Source organism: Alosa alosa, chromosome 20 (genome assembly GCF_017589495.1).
Source record: "Alosa alosa isolate M-15738 ecotype Scorff River chromosome 20, AALO_Geno_1.1, whole genome shotgun sequence".
Taxonomy (NCBI): domain Eukaryota; kingdom Metazoa; phylum Chordata; class Actinopteri; order Clupeiformes; family Clupeidae; genus Alosa; species Alosa alosa.
This window is the reverse complement of record NC_063208.1, coordinates 22650745-22671295: the sequence shown is the minus strand read 5'-3', so window position 1 is coordinate 22671295 and position 20551 is coordinate 22650745. Positions and strand designations below refer to the sequence as shown.

Sequence of the window (20551 nt, the reverse complement as noted above, 5' to 3'; positions counted from 1 at the left end):
GAGAGAACGAGAGCATGGTTGTGTGTGTGTGTGTGTGTGTGTGTGTGTGTATGTGTGTGTGTGATCGGGGGTTCTACCTGGTAGGCAGAGTAAGTGCTGTGGTGTTCCCAGTCATGGTGGAGTGGCGTTTTGGGCAGATTTGTACTGACTTTGGTGGCAGAGCGACTGGCTTGGCTCCCCAGGTGCTGTGACTAGGGCGAGTCTACTGTACGTGTCAGTGCTCGGCTGTGCTCAACGACTGAGATCTCAATCCCAGCTCTCACTGCTCTCATCCAGCCAGGAGGCAGCCATTGGTATCCTGGCATGATATCCTGTACTATGGACAGTACAGATAGATAGATTGATAGATTGTAGTCAGGTCAGTGGCATCTGCGGGTGCCATCCCAGCCTCTAGTTGAAGCTTGAGTGGAGTTAAAATGAAGTCCACAAATTCTGCATCATAACTTCAACCTCTCTTTTACCTAAATTAAAAATGACCTAAAAATGACCTGAAATGACTATCTAAATGTTGATGCGAAACTATGACCTTTCTTGACAATGCAACATTAAAAAATGATTTTATGAGTGAGAGAATCTTCAATCAGTCAGGTACAGTGGTATACTCAAAACGAGGTCTTACAGGTACATGGTAACATCAGCGCAAGATGCCACATGTTTAATCGAGCCTGGATGGTGACAGGACAAACAGACACGCTGCTTGCAAATAGGCAGCCATTATGTGTTAAGGTCACATTCATCAGTGAGCGACTCCTCCCTAAATGCTTTCTGCTTTACACTTTCTGACCTTTACAGGTTAAATACTGCTGACTGATGCAGCAACGTGCCTGGCTCTAAACACATTTAAAAAATGTTTAGCATAAATCTTTCCGACATCTTTCACAGATAAAACATACTGATAGAAAAGACATAATTCAATTCAATATTTAAAATAAATAAGCTACTGCTGTAGAACACTTTAAGCACCAAAAGTGCTCAAGTGAATGTGAGTAGCGTACAGACTTTTCAAGACATTATCCAATAACTGGCGACCTTGGAGCAGACGCAGCGTAACGGCAGCAAAGTTCAACTGTCAAAAAACCACAGTGAGCGAGCGCAACATAAATAAGTGAATCCCCGACTAAATAAATAAACCTCCCACATGAGTGACTGGCAGATGAGAGTTGCGCTGGGTTTTGGCCAGGGCGGTTTTCAGTTTTTATGAAAGTGCTTGTCTGATGAAATAGTAAATGACTTTCATGGGAAAGCATGGGGGTCAGCTTTCTAAAAGGCTGTTCCTAAGTTACATGGATGCTTCAAACCACCAGACCACACAGTCCATATTTAGCTAAGTGTTGGTGTTTGGTCTGTTTCTCTGAAAAATGTATAAATTACCAAGGAAATGTCTTCCAGGGGCCTTCTAGGTCGTAATTCATAACTATATTGAAAACTACAATAAAATAAGGGTTTGAGTTTAACAAATTGGAAATAGAAAGCACCTTTGACAGATGGATTACAAAATGGATTTCCGATATTCTGAAAAGTGGCTGGCAGCCTGGCACCTAGAGCGAAATACATTCCTTTTAGTTTGGGAAGTCGACCGGTTGTTGCCAAGGCTTTGTTCCGAGACACACTTTAAGCTCTTAATCACCGCCTGGAAATGCAGGCTGTGCAATATCAGGTTAAGGTGTATGGTAATGCTCAAGCTTTTCCCAGCTTGGGTCTTGCATCAAGAGGCTAAGTGACAGGATCTCCCACAGAGCAGCAGAATCTGACAGTCACTTATAGACACTGAGACCCCCCATGGGTGCACGCACACACACACACAGACACACACACACAGACACACACACACAGGTGTGAAAATAGCACAACTACTGGATGGAGAACTGCAATGGGTCCATCACTCTAGGCATAATGTTGTACTGGGTATATGTGCGCACTTAGAGGAGTTTTACATTGTGATCTCAGGCTACTACTTCTACATATGTCCCTCTCTATGTTTCATTTGTTTGCATTTGTGAATAATATATCCATCATTCCATTGCAGTGTGTGTGTGTGTGTGTGTGTGTGTGTGTGTGTGTGTGTGTTTCTACATTACCTGTCTGTAAGTGTGTGGGCATGCTGTCTGTGGAAAGACACACAGAGAACACTGCCCATACTGATACTGACTGGGGTCAATCAAAGCTAATGGCAGAAAATGTGGCAGACCCACAAAGCCATCTAATACAATTGTTTATGTGTATATCCATGTAAGCCATTACCTGTGATGGAAATTCAATGAAATTACTGAACTGTGGCTTCACTTCGCTATAACATACCGAGCATTGGTCTTTTACAAAATAAATACATTTTGCTCTTTCAAATCTATTTTTTGCCTGTATCGATTTTACAACGATGCATGTTGGCTCCCATGGGAGAAGTAAGCCTCCTGTGATAGAATGGATACTTCAATTATGCCACAGGCAACTTGGCTGTGTTCCATCACCCTTCATTTAATTGGACAGTCATCCAAGAGAGAAAACAAGATCTCTCGGAACATACACTGGAAAATATACCCATTTTTATTTAGTAGGGGTCTTTGATGTTGCACCATACCTCAGAGTGATTCCTGCCTCAAACACAGGTTGACTAGAGTGACTCCTATTAAGAGTTAGGTGAGATTGATTGATTGATTGATTGATTGATGAAAGACACGTAAGCTCAGGGTTTTGTTGGGAGCAAGTCTCCGCCTTTCCCTCAGCTGTCAGCTTTTCACCTTTCCTGTGGCATAATCCTGTCTTCTCCCTCTCCTCATTAACCATTTCTTTTCCGCTACAGTTTAGAGTGCAAGTAGGCGCTGACAGTTTCGGGGGCTGTGGAAGAGAAGCAAATGCTTCGTTTGGGAGAGGCAGTGTGAAGACTGGCTAATGCCCAATATTAGTCCCTGAGAAGCCTGTTAAGCTCCCACAGCAAGGCCTGACACTGATGCTGAGTGAGTTCTTCATGCGAGAATTGGGTTTGGGGAAGCTGTGTGACGGGGAAGGGGAAAGTGGGGGGGTACCCCCCCCAAATCCCCTTTGAGCGAAAAGATATCAAAACAGCCTGACTCTCCTTGTCAGGGCTTTAGAGAACAAATGCCGCCCCCTTTTTAATGGGATATCTCGGGGCCTTTGGCGTGCGGCTAACTGTACGCTGGGAAGAGTGACAGGACTGGGTCGCGGGGATAGAGTTTTGGATCAGCGCTGGACGCGTAATCCCCTCACTCAATGCTCTCCATTAGCCCCTTAGTGTCTGGACAGGAAGCAGGAGGAGGAGGAGGAGGAAGGGGAGGACAGGTGGGGGAAGAGAGAAAAAGAACAAACGCCCGAGTCTGTTACAATACTGGATACCACTCACTGAAGTGCTTTTGTTTCCTCACGTTTATCTCTGAGTAAAAAAGAGACGCACCTCTCTGACATGGATTTCCGATTTTAGATCAAGTTGAGAGGTTGAGAAAGGAACCAGTCAGATAACCAACATAGCAACATCTCCAGTAGTGGTCTCTTATGAGGCTGAACCACTGTACACAGATTTATCAGTACTGTTTTCCAGATTAGATTCAGAGAGCCATTCTCACATTGTATTTGCGTACAGTGTGCCGATCTCTTCAACAAAGAAGAAACTAACAGCCCAAATCAAGGAGTAAAATTGATAAACCCACCGCGACAGAAATCAGACAAATCACAAATCACAAATGTAAGCACTCCACATTCAAAACGTACCTTTTGGAATCATGTTTGTGAGTGTATATACAACTATACTATGTATCGGTATCCAATTTTCTAGTTTATTGTTTGAGGAAATGCTAGCTTATCTTCCTATGGAATGAGCACCTGCTGGGAAATTAGTTCTCAAGTCAGAGTACTCACCAAACTCCCTGGGCACAGAGATGGCGTACACGCAGCTGTGACCAGATGTGTAGTTCCGGGGGAAGTTGGGCGACAGAACAGTGCCCTCGTTACCAGTGGACCGACTCCCACAGGGGGCTAAGGACACACACACACACACATGCAGGGAGCAAACGTTAGTCCTGATCTGATGTGGTAAGGAAATGAGGCCAGCTGTGAGAAGATAAGCAGGAGCTATGGCCCAGTAGCATTTACTTATTCTTACAAGCTACTTAGTAACGTGCGGTTTCTTTTTCAAAACTAATGAAATGACAGAAAAAAAAAGACAGTCCAATATATTTTCTCTTAGCACTGATGGTAAACTGCTGCCATTTTTAAACACTTTTATAGATCACAGAAAATATTTATAAAGATGAACTCATGTTTTGTGATGTGCTTCAGGGTGTTTCCAGGATTAAATCTCATGTTGAACAAAAACTGGTTCTTATAAGTGTTTTGGAAATACAATTTAGTGAAAGACCAGAGATAATTTGTGTTGGGTCCATTAGTCCTGCTGGTTTGCTTTGGACAAAAACATCTGCTAAATACAATAACCATAATCATAAACATAGTCCCTGTGGCCATGAGTGTGTGTGTGTGTGTGTGTGTGTGTGTGTGTGTGTGTGTCTATGCATGTACCCTGGCAGCTGGGGAGCACTCTGTTCCAGCCGGGCCTGCCGTCGTCTCCCATGATGCAGGTGAGCGTGGAGTAGCCCTGCAGCACGTAGCCGGCCTCACAGTAGAACGTCACCGTTGAGCCCAGCTTGTAGTCGCTGCCCAGTCGCGTGCCGTTCATCACGTTGCCCGGGTCAAAGCAAGACTCCCGTAGCTTGGCTGGAACAGGGGGTAAAATAGAGCAGGGACGGCACATGATTACTGTCTGACCAGGACATCCTGGGACTGTGTGACTCTCTCTCTCTTGCTGTCCTTTCTCCTTTCTATGTCATGTTACCACTGTGTGTGTGTGTGTCATGTTATCTGTGTGTGTGTGTATGTGTATATGTATGTGTCAGTCACTGTACTTAAGCAAGCAAGTGTATCTCGAGAATGTATAAAAGTGTGTGTGTGTGTGTGTGTGTGTGTGTGTGTGTGTGTGTGTGTGTGTGTCTGTCTGTCTGCCTGTGACAGCCACTATACTTAGGCAAGCAAGCTCTGCCAGCACCAAAAAGAGAAATCTACATATGACAGTGTGAGGGCTTATTTTGAAAGCAGCCTCGTGCCGACTCGACTCCTCTGCTCGTGGCTAGTCAAAGCAGGCTTCATTTCGAGCGCTTTGATATGATGTGATCAATGGACTCCAAGGGGTCCCAGGACGTCTGAGGAGGGCCTCGGCCCTGACACGGGGCGGAGTGGTAGCTGCTCGGTGCCATGGCAGCCCCCCCACCCCACCCCACCGTCAGCACGCTTTACCTTTGTACTCCAGATGGAAGCCGGTGTAGCTGACGGAGCCGTCGCTGCGGAACGCCAGGTACATGGTGTTGGAGCTGCTCTCGATGCGCTCGGGCAGCTTGCTGTCCTGGAAGCTGCCGATGAGCGGGCTGTTGCTGTCCGGCCCATCGTAGATGTAGACAAAGTCGTAGTTGGGCTCGATGCTGAAGCTGCGGGAGGTGGATGGAAAGGGGGAGACAAAAAGATGGAGGGGGGTGGGGTTGGGGATTTGGAGGGAGGGAGGGAGGGAGGGAGGGAGAGGAGAGATCAAAGGAGAGGTGAACATCCAGGCAGATCAAAGGATCCCTCTAAAATAGCCCTGCCAATAAGCAGGGTGAGTCTTTCGAGGAAGTCACATGATGTCAGTTGACTCAGGAACAGTGTTCCTCGCTACCGGACTGGGCTGAACCATAGAATGTGATTTCTCACTCGCATACAAGACTGGAGACAAACCAAACGGCAATCCATTTTTAAGTTTATTTTATGTATTTAGAACCTCAGTGTCATACTATCACATGGTAAGTCTTGGAATGTTGGGGTCTGCTCTAATACATCAAATGTATATAGTTAGGTAGATGTATTTTGTTTTATTGGTATTAGTTGTTGTCTAACACTCTGTAAAGCGCCATGAAATTGAATTGAAATTTAACTTGTTACATTTTGACTCTTTTACACTATATATTTGGACCAATTGAGTGGATGTGATTCCAGACAGCTTAACAGTGGTGTTGACTTCTAGGATACCACAAGTGATGTAGAAAAAGACGCCAAGGAGTGTGTTTTCAGGAGCAGAAGTTTGCATGGCAGGTGACAGACTGTCAAAGTTCTCAACTAGTTGCAGAAAGTGAAATGTGACGGCAGATGCCAACGGTACATACTAATCCACGGAAGTCTTAGATCATCTCTGTCTCTCCCTTCTTCTCTCTGCCACACAGACTCACACACATATGCACACACACACACAGACAGACACACCTATGCACACATGTGCACACACACACACACACGCCTCTTTCAGACCAAACACTGTCGGCCCCCTGCTGCTCAGTGCTCCTCCTTATCTGCAATGGTGGGGGACAGCACCAGTGCTCACGCACGAAGACACACATTATAAACACACACCACACACACACACACACACACACACACACACACACTATAAATAACCCAGAGTGTAATTGCCGAGCTGCATGAAAAGAAAAGGATGTGGCAAACACTCTCTTTCTGAGCAGAAAAGCCCCTCCATCCTTCCACTACTTTCCCCCCCTCACCCCCCGCCCCTTTCTGACATATTTCTAGACCTACATATGAAATCCCATAAGCACTCACACCAACATACTCACATACACACAAACACAGTCTCAACCACCAAGCCTCCTATCTGACACTCTGCCATGTATTGGTTGCCCACACCTCCAAGTGGGTGTATGTGGATAAACATCCACACCTCTTCAGCAACAATAGCAGCAGCAGCGGCAGGAATAACCATACAGAGAATGGTAGGGCTTCACCCTCAGTCATTAGCATGACTTAGCGTGAACGTGTATCTGATCTTACGCTTTCTTTTCAGTACTCGGAGGATGGACGCTAAAGTGAGATTGCAACACTTCACTGAACTCAGATCAGTCGCTAAAGGCTCACTGTGAGATAATGAAAATCAAAAACATGGAAAGTGTCTTCGACACCACATTAAAAAGGTAATTAATTTTCCATAACCAGATGTGGTGTGTTTTTTTTACTCCCTCTTTTGTACAGCCTCTAGAGCTGTCACTCACAACACAATTAGCTCGGTGGTAATTGGATCGGGGGCAAATAGATAATAGATAACAATGGGCAGAGATGGATGCCATTTGAATTGAATGGTGTTGCCAATATCATTGCCTCATTCACTATTGTTCTTCATTTCGGTTCTCTCTCTGGACATATTTCATAGTCATCCACCCCTCCACCCCTCCTGGTTCTTTTTCTTTTTTTAAGAGGAATAATGCCAGTAATGGACAGTGTAACAAAACTGTTCGGGATAGAAACTGAACAAAAGCGTTCATTTGGAAGCTTGCTTGAATAGATCTGCAGTGTGTTGGTTTACGTTTTTTTATTTCTTTTCTTTTTTTCATAAGGACATTTTCCTATTAGCAGACAAAGCATTCAGACATTTAGGTCTCAGCACCGAAACAAAAGTCGCTGCTGGACGTCTGGATACGACACAAATAAGGGTTTCTGACTTGTAGCTCCGAGCTGACACTTATCAACTTTGATAACGAGGAATGTTCCACTTGCAGTGCGTGTGCCAGGGCTATTTGCAGCACTCAGTGTGGCTACACCCTCTGCGAGACAATTATAAACAGTGAAGTATCTTTGAAACACTTCCCCTACCCCACACCCTGCCACTCCTCCAAGCCCTATGGAAATGTCTCCACACAGATATGTGTGACACGCATAATCATAGGCGTGCTTGGGTTTTCATGCGGGATTTGCCGCCTAAGCGCGATCGCGTTCGCAAGCCTGCCAGCCATGGCATGCCTGAAGGAAGAGGCTGGACGTTTTTTTTTTGTGCCTAGAGTGAATATTCAGCTACATTATCTCAAAGTCACCGCTGCAGCAGCAGCAGCAATGAAAGACAGAGAGAGATAGAGAGTGAGAGAGAGAGAGTGAAGGGATGGAGCGATAGAAAGTGAAAGACAGCAGAAGAGATGAAGAGATAAAGAGCAAAGAGAGAGAGAGCGAGAGAGATGATCAAGAAGAGCGAGGGAAGACTAACAGAGAGAGAGAATTGAGACGAAGGAGAGCTGGAGAGAGACGGCAGGGGAGAGAGAAACAGACACAGGGGAGGAGGACTCTCACACGAGCCCCTTCACTGCTGCTGCTGCTGGTACTGCTGCTGTTCGGATGCACATGCAGATCACACACCCTGATTGAAATTCCAAAGCGTCGTCTACTTGGCTCTGGGCCACCACTGACTAAAAACCTCAGCCCTTTTTTTCAGGCAAGCTTTCTCAGGTTGGGGCGGGCGGGAGTCATAGGGAGCTTAGGTGCAGGTTTTTTTTCTCTTTTTTCGTGCGGATTAACGGCGAATGCGGGGCGATGCAGACAGCCAGGAATGGCATTCCCGACTTAACCTGCCTCTGACCTCGAACGCGGTGGAGGCCACCCCACACTGCGCTGGCCCGGCGTTGTCCCCCCCCACACCAAAGGTTAAATGAAAAATGGATGCAATTACGGACATTATTTGCCTGTGAAACCCATTCATCAAGTCTTCTTTTGTATTAATTGGTCACATCATTCATGGTCAAGACAGTGTTCTCACACCTTAAAGAGAGGCCAGAGGAAACGGGGGGGGAACGAGGAGGATCAGCGTCGGGTTCATTACTGACAAAATGAGCAAAGAATTCCAGCTGGGCTAATTATCTCGGTTCGACACCAACTGCATTTTAATCAAACAGCCAAATCGCTTAGCAATATCTAATAACTTTTCATAACTTTGGGGCTGATGGTGAATGCTGCTGATGATGAAGGCTGTGGAAATGCTGAGTAAAGGCCCAGGGTGTCCATGTGAGCATCTCGGCATGCCAGCTGAGTCGACCGCTCACCTGATAAACGCCAGTGACAGGACGTAGTCCGAGTTGACCGCTATCAACCAGTCGCAATCCTTGCTGTGCGGGTACGGGTGCGGGTAGTTTGGGGACAAGATGAACCCTGAAGAGCCAGTCAGGTTCCCCCCACAAGGAGCTACGAAAAGGGAAAGAAAAGATCCGTATAAGCAACATCAGGCGTCTCCATAGCACAGACAGCATCGATTTGCACCCCCCTCCCTTCCCACCCTTTTCATTTTCATCTCCATGTTCTCCAGCATCGTTCCCCAGCATCTGTGTCGTGGGAAGATGTGCAAATGTGCCCGGTGTTTGTGTGTGTGTGTGTGTGTGTTTGTTTGTGTGTGTGTGTGTGTGTGTGTATGCGTGGTAATAGGGAGTCATTGCAAGCGTGCAGGGCAGGGATGGAGAATTCGAGCTGCCTCAATCTTCTTCGCCACATGCAGCTTTGAGATTTCAAAAAAGTCAAAAGAAAATGGGCTAATTCGCCAATAAGGCACGGCGAGGCGCGGGAGAGAATGGAGAGAGAAAGAGAGGGGTGGAGAGGATGGAGGGGGGCATGAGTGGCTGTGGTGTAAGAAGGTGGGGGTGGGCAGCCATACAAACAAACACACACACACACACACACACATACAGTATACACTCACACACGCACTTAAGGACACACACTCGCACACACTCAAGGAAACAAACACACACACACACATACATACACAAACAGACATACACAGACACACACTCAAGGAAACATTCACACACACACACACACACACACACACACACACACTCACACACACTCACACACTCAAGGAAACATACACACACATCCACACACACAGTCAAGGAAACATACACACACACTTATTCCACAAAAAAAACACTTGTTCAAGATGAGGTTGTGCATTTCTGAAGCATCCCTGACAAGTAAGCTGCGGATCTGGCAGCTACCCTCTTTAATTTACTATTCATTAATCTCAGCCCACTCCAACACCAGCGTGGAGACACTAGTCTCAGCTCCTGCTCAGCCTCAGTGCTACTCAAGGATCTTTATACAAAATGGAAATGAACAGGTTCCAGGCTGGGAGTGGTGTGTGTATGTGTGTGTATGTGTTTGGTGGTAGTGGGGTACCAGAAGTCTCAGCTCTCTAGAACACTCCACCAACGGTGACAAGCCTCTGAGAAACTAATCCCCCCCAAACTTGCTTTTGCTCCACATTTTGACGAGCGATTACCGTTCGCCGACCGCCGACAAAAATCCCAACCCCTTCCTCCCTCCATCTCTGTACCCCCTCTCTTCCCCGAGCAGCCGCTTACCGATGCAGACGGGCGGGCTGGGCTGCCAGTAGTAGCGGTTTTCCACCTGGATGCAGGTGATCTTCACCTCGCCCTGCAGCTCGTAGCCCGGGTCACACTGAAAGGTCACCGTGTCGCCCGGCTCCCGGCCATCTCCGTTCCGGCTGCCATTCATCGGAACGCCGGGATCCCTGCAGGCTGTGGCCACAGAGCCTGTCAATCAAGTGAGAGAAGATAAAAAGGGGGATTCACAAAGAATGAGCAGCTATTAGAAAAAAAAAAAAAAAAAAATGAAAGACAGAGATTGAGCCAATTATTAAGGAGTGCAGAATGGACGTGTTCATTAAAGCCCTGTCAGTCAAAGCCAAATCCTGCAGATGATACGATAGGCAGAGTTGCCAATCACTCAAAACGGTGGCAGTGTGGAGAAAACAACAGCGTTGTTGGGCAACATTTCAGCGAGAGAGACGTGCGGAACACAAATGTGATGAGAGAACGTGGAACTAAACCTGCCAATCAGCTTTTGAAAAGCAAGAGGATGAGAAGATCAGAGAAAGGAGAGTAAGAGATCGAGAGCGACTGACAAACACGAGACAGACAGGTAAACAAAGAGAGAGAGAGAGAAAGAGAGGGAGAGAGAGAAAAGAGAGAGAGAGAGAGAGAGAGAGAGAGAGAGAGAGAGAGAGAGAGAGAGAGAGAGAGAGAGAGAGAGAGAGAGAAGACAGTTAGAGAGACAAACCGAGAGAGAATGAGAGCAAGACTGGAACACAGACGAATCGAGATTGAGAGGTTGTTTTCAAAAAACGTACTTGAGAACTCGATGGCGAAGCCGGACTTGCTGATGTAGAAGTCGGTCTCGAACTGGATGGTGACCACGCTTGAGGGTGCTGTGGATACCCTCGGGCAGAAGAGAACCGCTCACTTCCCGCAGGGACATCTCGTTCTCCGGGAGACCATCCCACACCTTCAGGATGTCATGGGAGGCTTCGGTGTCAAAGGCCAGGAACTGCAAGCTGTGGAAAACAGCAGTCAGCAATCAGTGGTGGGCAGGTGTTACTAGACCTACCTTTCAGCTCAGGAGGGCGAAGTTGAAAAAAGTCACCCAGTATTGATACCAGCCAGAGTTAGAAGAAATACGTAAATCACATCCATCTAGTACATAGAAGAGGAAGACATATTCAACAGGTTCAATTTGCTCCAACTGAAAAGTATCCATCTTCAAATAGAAGGCAGGCAATGGTCATAAGATCAACAAATAAAATAAATGATGCCAACAATAACATTAGTGTAATTCAAAGAAAGCACATATTGGCAAATTAAGCACAGTCAGACTACTGTGCCAACTGGTTCAAATTATACCTCACACCTAATTACAAGAAGGATCCACTTGAGGATGATGCTCAAATATTTTAGCGTTATTCCTTAAAGTCAAACACATTCGCTTATAAACCCCCAAAATAAATGCTGACGACACGGCACACTACTTTTTATTACACGCTAAGCACCTCTTTAAGGGAAGATAAAACAGCCGCATAATTAAACCAAAAAGAGAAAGTGTTCTCTACTGGGACTTTATGAAACAAAATAAATATATTTACAAACAGATAAATTTCACCCTGTTATGCTTGCTGTCAGAGGAAAATAAGAGAGGCCGAAGGCCAATTAAAGTCCCACATGGTGTGCTCTTAAACCCAACATTTTTGTATTCCGTTCAGTGCACTGAAGCCAGAGACTCGCCATCTGAAAGGCGGAGACCACTGCAGCCTCAAAAGAGCCCCCTTAAAGCCCCCCCCCCCGCCCAAAGTAACAGATGATATTTCCAAAAAGTTTTGCACCATTAAAAGTTGGGCCAGGATATATTGCTTGCCTGCAAGGTTACATAGTGTCGGTGCTGTGCAGTGCTAATAATTGAATCTATGCGGAGCGTTTTTGAGTCTCATTATGCTTCCCAGCCTCAAGGCTACAGCTACGCATATGAGGTGGCGACAAAAACAAAGAGGGAAAGAGAGAGAGAGAGAGAGAGAGAGAGAGAGAGAGAGAGAGAGAGAGTGAGAGAGAAAGAGAGAGAGTTCAGTCTTGGCCTAGTGGTGACATCACAGCTTTTGCTTTTTGAGGTGATCTGCAGAAGCACTATTTAATGTCAGCTTCTGCAAAAGCCCAAAAGATATCAAATATTGGCTGTGACAAGCTAGTCCTTTGAGTCGATAGAGCCTGAATGGCTGAATGTGAGGCTTATTAAGACACAAAGTGCTTATGATCAACAACCTGACGATGTTGCCCGTGTCGACCTCAATGATCCAGGTGCAGCGGAGGTTGTTGTCGTAGGGAAACGGGTATCCGGGCGACAGGATGCGGCCAGTGGACTCTCCTTTGAATCGACCCCCACATTCCGCTACAGAGCAAACGAGACAGCAGACAAAAGAGTAGAAATGGAGAGAGAGAATTAAAGCGACCGAGGTGAAAATAAGTCTCAGATAAAGCCAAACAGAGCACATGTGTAAACACAAAAGCAAACACACCATCTCTCTCTCTCTCCTCGCACAGACGCCTTTTAAAACAGCTCTGCGGCGTGAGAGTGAAAGCAATTAGAGGATTCCCTGGCAAACAAATGCAACAGCCGTCACAGACAGCGCCCGAGAAAACAGGCGAGACGCGGCGAGTGATCGAGGCAAATCGATAGAGCCGCGCGAGGGTGTTCACAGACTATCAGCGAGACGATAAGCTGCTGCCTGAACACCTGGCCTAGTGATGCCAGCCTGGTGATAGGTTCACGCCGCAGTCTGTGCGCCGTCTCTTCTCGTTTTTTTTCTCCTCATATCTTGCTTGCTATGCTGTGCAGCCACTCATCTCTCAATGGCATTGTTACGTGTTATGTCGGAGTCCATCTCTCTGTATTTCTATCTCTCTCACTCCCTTCTCTTTCCGTTTCCTGTTCTGTACTTCTATCCATTTATCTCACTCTATTCATCCTTCTCTCCCTACTCTCTCTCTCTCTCAATCTTTTGCCTTTTCTCTTTGTATTCCTCAGTCCATTCAGTCTCTCTCTTTCTCTTTCTCTCTTTCTCTCTCTCTCTCTCTCTCTCTCTCTCCCTCCTTCTCTTTCCTGGCCACCATATCAATCACAGGAGCCAATGAGGCCTGATGTGCATGTCTGTGTGCTTCCTGACTGCTGTTGGGCTCAGCTGAAGGCTGACGCAGACCTCGCCTTTATTAGTCTGCCCCTTAGCCAGCGCTTTATTAACCAACTTTCAATGGGCAAACTCCCTCCCTCCCTCTCTCTCTCTCTGATACATATGCCGGGTCTGCTTCAGGAGTCTGCCACCCATTTATTAGCACTTCTACCTTCTTCCCTTTTTCGTAAGGGCCTCATTTGCATAAGCCATCTACATGACAAACAATAGATGCACAGTTCAATGAAGCCTGAATAACAGGGTTCAGATTCACCACTTGATTAATATGAACATTAGAGGAGGTTTTAGATACTGCGGGGAACTCTACCCCCCTCTATCTCTCTCTCTCTCTCATCTTTCTCTCTCTGCCCTCCTACTTCTCTAAACTAACATCCTGCACCATGCATTCTTCATCTGGGCAACAGCTCCATCACCCGTCAATAGCCACCCAGCGGCACTAAATCAACCATTATGGGTCGCTTATGCAACTCCAATCAACACAAACACCAGGAGTGAGTGGATGAAGACCTCGGTCCAGACAGACTTTTTTCTCTCCCTTAAACACATGCTCCTCGCCCTAATTGTCATGGCAGATATGACTGAGTGTGCTATTAAGGGAGTGAGGTGATTATCTGTGTGTGTGAGTGTGATATCACCTTTAAACTATATGCACTGTTGATGATGACACGTGCACATACAACAGAAAAGCCATTACCGTGGCAAAATGTGCTGATCTCGTAAAGCTATCCCTAGTGATTTTTCCCCTTTCTCGTAGTATAATATTACTTTTTTGAGTGTGTGTGTGTGTGTGTGTGTGTGTGTGTGTGTGTGGTGTAAAGAAATGTCTTCCTTCTGTGGACTCAAATAAAAAATGGTTAAATATTTTATCTGTAATAAAAAATATCAGTGGGGGAGTGAAAGGCTTCATTTTCTTCTCGAGAATGTGCACACTCTCAAAGGTCACTTCAAATGACCCACATATTTTTTAAGTATGAAGAGGTAAAATCTCTTGGATTATTAAGCATTAATTATTAATGTCAGCTTAGGAAGTCCTAAAACAGTATTACCATGAAAACTTCAAGATAAGGGGCTAACTTTTCAATGATGAAGGACTTTTTAATTGTCCCATCAAGTGGGAGCAATGTCTACCTGGACATAATGATTTCAAAATAATTCATTCCCCACTTAAATCAATCATATCCAAGGTCTAAATAAAATATGCTCGCACCATTTAGTTACGACACGTTACGCGACGCGGACTTACGGTGGGAATGGAACCCTAGTCGACCGATAGTCAGCCAGTGACATTACCACAGCTCCACCACAACTGCAGTAGCCAAATATAACTATCATCTACCTATCATCTAACTACTGTCAAAACTTCATCATACACAAAGCCTGTTTCTAAATTGTCAACACACTGAGAAATTGGTGTGGTGGTTCTTTATGGTGGGACATTTGAACAGCACTTTCAGATCTATGAAGAATTGTGAGGGTTCCGAGACGCATAAAACATTTACAACCAGCCTAAAGGAGAAAAGTGTTTAGAACTCCTATCCTCTGTGGATGCCATACAGAGGATAACTGTCAATGTGGAAGGGAAGGGTTATGGGGTGTGGGGGCCAAATCGGTGGTTGATCAGAGCTTGTTAAATATGATCCAAACTGTGGCGGCATCTGCTGTGAGGTCAGGTGGAGCACCCGTATGGAGCCATTACTGGGCCAATTCAGTCTAATCAGGTTCTCACAATAAAACAAGGGGTGGTAAGTGCAATAATGGGCTGTCTTTTGCAACAAGCGTGTGAGCCTCTCTCGAAGCGAGTCAATGATCATTTTCTCTCTTTTTTCATTCCTCTTTCCCTCCAGGCTCTCTTATCGGTGTGTTATTTCCAGCACAGGGCACTTAAGAGTATGGATTTGCAGTGTGTACCCCTCAGGATGACTCGGGGTCCAGAATGCTTAATATTAAGATTGTTTAGAGACACGGGAGACGAGACAAAAACATTTGCATGGGGAGGATGAGGAGGAAGGCAAAACTATGGCACGTGCCGACAATTTGCAAAGCGTTGCAAATTTTCTGACAAAGTTTTTATTAATGCGGCGTAATGCTGAATTAAAACTTTGGGATTAGGATCTTGTCAAACTGCACTGCGGGTCTTCTCTTGCAGCATATCAATGGCCAGCGGAACACCGCAGAGTTACTAAGTACGCAGCAAGGGCAGGGCCAGAACTGCAGATTTGCTAATTAAGACAAATGGGAGGGACCAGCCACTGTAACCTTGGTTACCACTCAATGAAAGGAGGGGTTTAGACTGCAGTCAAACTAAAGGACCTGGCCTTGATGGCTAACTTGCTTTTAAAATGTACATATATTCACGTTTTATTTAGAGAGAGAGATATCACACAAAAATCATGTGTAATGGATGGCAATCACAGAAGGTTTGCACAAGCATATAGCATTTACAACAACAAATTCACAAACTTCAAAAAAGAAAGAAGGAAAAAGACAAACAGAGATAGCTACAGCATAAACAAGGGATTCAGTAGGAATCAACTAACCGTGTAAGTCTGAATATGACCGTTGTCAAACCAGATATTAATATCTATGACAGATCTACTGTAAGAGTGTAACACAATGTTGTCAGTGTCAGCGTTAATGCCATTTTGTGGCAAAAGAAAATCTGCAAGGTCATTCATTGCACAGTGTGTGGGATCGATGCTTGGCCACACTGCCCACTCACCTATGCAGGAGGGCAGAGGGTTGTCCCAGGTGCGTCGCTCGCCCGTCATGCACTTGAGCACGCTGCTGCCATGCAGGGTGTAGCCGGGGTTGCACTTGTAGGTGATGGTGCTTCCGGAGAAGTGGCCCTGGTCATTGACCTTGTAGCCAAACTGGGGCACGCCAGGGTCCTCACAGTGTGAGAGCTCAAAACCTGGAAGTGGGAAGGTGGGGTTGGATGGGGTTGGTGTGTGAAGAGGGGGATAAAATTCACAAAAAAAGACATTTACATATGGCCTTCTGAGCTTGAACAATACATAAATCCAAGCTTATGATTGAAAATGATAATTAATTCTTTCCACCCCAGCCCCCCTTCCCCCAAACCCCCGTTCAGCGCCATTCCATTAGCTCAATGACCATTTGGAATCTGTCATCTCCTGTTACCCCCCCCCCCCCACACACACACACACACACCCACCCCCACCCCACTCCCCTCAGCTTTCAGTGGGTTGTCATTAGAGCAGGGAAAGTTTGCCATTAGGGCCATCATTATCACCGACAATTTGACTTAACATCCTACTGTGCTGCCAGGCAGGGATGGACCCTTGCTAAGCAGGCAGGACAATTAAGATTAAGTGTTTGGCTAATTTGGAGTTGTATTCAGCGCGGTGGCACAGGCTGACTAACCGAGAGACACTCCCTGTTATTATGGCTCATCATAGTCTTTCAGCTTCATAGTAAAACTGGAAGAAGGGAGGGGGAAAAGAGCAGGAGGTAAAATACACTTACAGCGAACCAGCAAATTGAATTCAAAGGGTTCGTTTAAGCTCAGCATTTAAAAGATGACGATCCATGTTCAAAGAAGTCACTGACATCAAGGTTTTCCATTTAATGTTTAAAACAGACGATACTATGAGGAAAGCATATATGCATTACTACAGTGCCTTGTTTACAGCACATCCAGCCCCCCCCATTCTGAAAAGGATGACGGCTACTGATCTGATCTCAAGAGCTTGCATGGGCCTCTTGAGAATTGCATTCTGTCACCCATGGTTGATTGCAGCTTGATTACAGGTCATTGTCTCTTGGCATTTGTCTACAAATAGGCCCTGCTTGCAGAAGAGAGGCAAAAATGAGGACTACATAAAAACCTGCTCTAATCTACTTTCACACCTCTCACACCGACCCCATCACACACACACACACACACACACACACACAAACACACACTCATCTAGTAGCTAAATTACAGCGTCTAGGGGAGCCGTGGTGGCCTCACCTTCCCCCGCTTTTCCCTGACCTTTCTTATGCAATCAAATAGCTAATCCAGCAGGTGAAATGAAGTCTCGGACAGACAGGGCTTTAAGTAGATTTCAAATGAGATATCCCACGAGCAGGTTAACGTGTTTGCTTTTTCCCCCCCCCGTTTTTTTCCCTCTTCTCTTCTTTATAGTCGTCTTCGTTTCCTGTGGTTTCTGTTTGGGAAGTAAAACCTCGGCCGGATCTCAGATAGACCCGACGGATTCCTCGTTCGCTCTCTCTATCTTCTTTACCGATGGCTAATCCTTCTGATCTGGCTAAGCTTTATTACCTCCGAGTGCACTCTTGTTTCCTGAACTTTTCTCCAACACCCCCCCCCCCTAAATGCCTTCACACAGCTCAAAGCAAAAAATACAAAAAAGAGGTATTTGACAAGCCCAATTTGCTCCAGAACAGTCCTTTTCACGATTTTTCATAGATTTGGTGATAACTGCTTCTCTGGTGCTTGTGCTGATGCATTCTGAAAGAGAGAGAGATAGATAGAGAGAGAGAGAAAGAAAGAGAGAGAAAGAGAGAGAGAGAGAGAGAGAGAGAGAGAGAGAGAGAGGTAGAGGGCATTGATGTGGGGACTCACTGGAGTAGACCAGCTTGAAGCCCTCGCCAGTGGCCTCTGCGTCAGAGAAGAACTCCAGCCAGAGGTGGTTGGAGGTGCTGATGAGCGTGAGGCCCAGCATGGCCGAGCCTGTGAACGCCCCAAGCACATGAGCCGTGCTGTCCTTCCCATCGTAGATCTGCAGGACACACAAGCACACATCACAGCCCATTACCATTGACATGAAACCAGGCCTACTTAGTGTGAATGCAGGACCATGCTATTTGGATTACCTAATTCATCCTCTGACTAGGGCATTGAGACAAAGGGCCATACTCATAAAACTCAACAGTAGCCACAGCTCTGCCAAGCTACTGTCTCTCGTACAGTAATTTAAGCTTAACTATAGCAGTGATTACCGCATTAGAGGCCTATTACGTGGCAATATTCTCTGCCATGTTTAATATACTATCCAACCGAAATAGACCTATGAATGAGCTGATACATATGTAATAATAATCCTTGCCAACTCTCTAGGTGCCTTGATAGGATACTGTATAATAGGAGAAGCATGCTCTCTTGACGACTCATATGAGTCAATCATGTCTGGACACAAATAGTTTTTGAGATGACATATTGTTTATCAAATAAACAAACGACAACAGAAAATAACAACAACAACAAAAAACAAAACAAATTACAGTGGTAACCCATGTTTAAGAATGGGAAAATATTTCACTGTAGCAGTACTTGCCCTTTATGCCAAGTCAAATCTGGCAGTGCATCATGAATCAAGACAGACGTGCACTTTGTGTAATGTATGTGAAACCCATTGACAGGTTACCTTGAGGATGTCCCCCTGGGCCAAATGGAAAGTCCTGGCTGATATGTTGATGCCTTTGCCTGCTTGAACCTGGATACTGTAGATGCACTCGTGGTTGTTGTCGTAGTTCATGGGGTAGTTCGGGGATAGCAGGATGCCCTCGTTGTTGATGACAGATGAACCGCACTCAGCTAGACATTATAAAGACACCACACACACACGCACACACACAGACAGACACAAACAGAAACACACATTCCCGCCCCCACACACGGACACACGCAAAGAGAAACAACAACAACAAGGAACATTGGAAAAAAACATGCGATAACAGGCAATTGGTGACCGAGGCAGTCACCGGTAATCATTTTCAAGGGAGAGAATTTTATTACAGCAACCATCACATTTCATCAGGGGGGAGAGCTACTTCGGGAGCCGTTATGAGAGCGCCGAGGGCTGCCACGCAGACGATCCCCGGCAGTAAAACATCTCCGACGCCATGTGCGAGGACGTCGGGCTCAGGTCTCTCGCGCTTGATTAGTGGAGACATGAAAAATCTGTGGGGCGTCCTCGCCCGAAATAAACGAAATGGAGAGGAACAGACTGGTGCGAAGTGCACTGCTTCCCGACATCACTTTGGAAAAAATTCCCCCGACAGCGAAAGATTGGAAGGTCCGACACTAAACAATAACCATCAAACGCAGAGCTAATGGAACAGCAGACAGTAAAAACAGATGTATTAATACCCATCATGCATTGTGCACAGGGCGCCGCCATGCGTAAACTGCAACAGCCGGCCTGATTTATTTGATATCGCCTCGCCTTGCCCCTTTTCCACGGTGTGCGGTGTTATGACGATATTACCAGTGTCATTTTTTGAATAAATCATGTTGGATACTGCCTCCATTTAGTAAATTGCCTATACACTCTACCTCTGAGAGCAAGGATCGGATGCAATGAGAATTTGCACAGAAGGGGGAAAGAGGAAAGAAGAGACAGAGTGAGAGAGAGAGAGGAAGAGAAAGAGAGGGAGAGAGAGAGGAGGAGATATAAAGGTTAGAAAAGTCTTCCACTCCTCCCTCTGCATCTGCCCTCTTATTCTCTCCATTCTCTCCCTCCGTTCCTTCTAGGAACAAAGCTGCTGACCCGAGTCCAGTTCAAGCTCAGTTCCTTGAGTAGGGCGATTTAAATATGTGAGAGGCGAGGCGGTCAACAGGGAGGAGAGGAGGAGAGAAAAGAGGAGAGGGGAGTGGGAGAGTAGAGGAGTGAAGAGGAAGCTCAGGACCTTCAGCGAGTACACAGTTACTTTGATGGCGCAGGGGCGCCCCTTTAGATAGGACGCTCCCACTCACCACGTCGGAAGCAATTTCTGCCTGCCGCCTATGACTGCTCTTCTTTCCCTGAGACATGGTCTCTGACTGGGGGTGGGGGGCGGTGGGCAGATTTGCTCCACGTGCCTGCTTGACAGGCAGCCTGGAATAAAAGACGCAGGGTTGGGATGTTGGGGGGCTAGAGAGAGAGTGTGGTGGTGGTGGTGGTGGTTGTTAGGTGTTGGAGGGGAGGGCTGAAGAGAGTATCTTTAAACCATCTGAAACTATTCGACAGAAAAAAACGGCTCCACAGTGGCTGCTAAAACAAAAAAGGAGACCGTGAAGAAGGTGCAGCAGTGTTATTGGATCTGACACACTGAGAATCGAAAAGGGAAGACAGCAAAATGGTTTCCACATAAGTGAATATATTTGTTAAAGGGGTGTAAAGTGTGTGTATGTGTGTGTGTGTGTGTGTGTGTGTGAGA

At 46.1% G+C, this 20551-nt stretch overlaps 1 protein-coding gene across 1 annotated transcript in view; it reads right to left on the bottom strand.

Moving 5' to 3' along the window:
- Positions 1 to 20551, bottom strand: part of csmd3b (CUB and Sushi multiple domains 3b) — a 388634-nt gene that overhangs the window by 110794 nt on the left and 257289 nt on the right. Inside the window, 11 exon segments of the mRNA XM_048229290.1 lie at positions 3868 to 3984; positions 4525 to 4719; positions 5296 to 5483; positions 8901 to 9039; positions 10215 to 10406; positions 11003 to 11072; positions 11074 to 11206; positions 12459 to 12585; positions 16104 to 16295; positions 17976 to 18132; positions 18778 to 18947. Of these exon segments, the coding sequence (XP_048085247.1) occupies positions 3868 to 3984; positions 4525 to 4719; positions 5296 to 5483; positions 8901 to 9039; positions 10215 to 10406; positions 11003 to 11072; positions 11074 to 11206; positions 12459 to 12585; positions 16104 to 16295; positions 17976 to 18132; positions 18778 to 18947 (1680 nt within the window).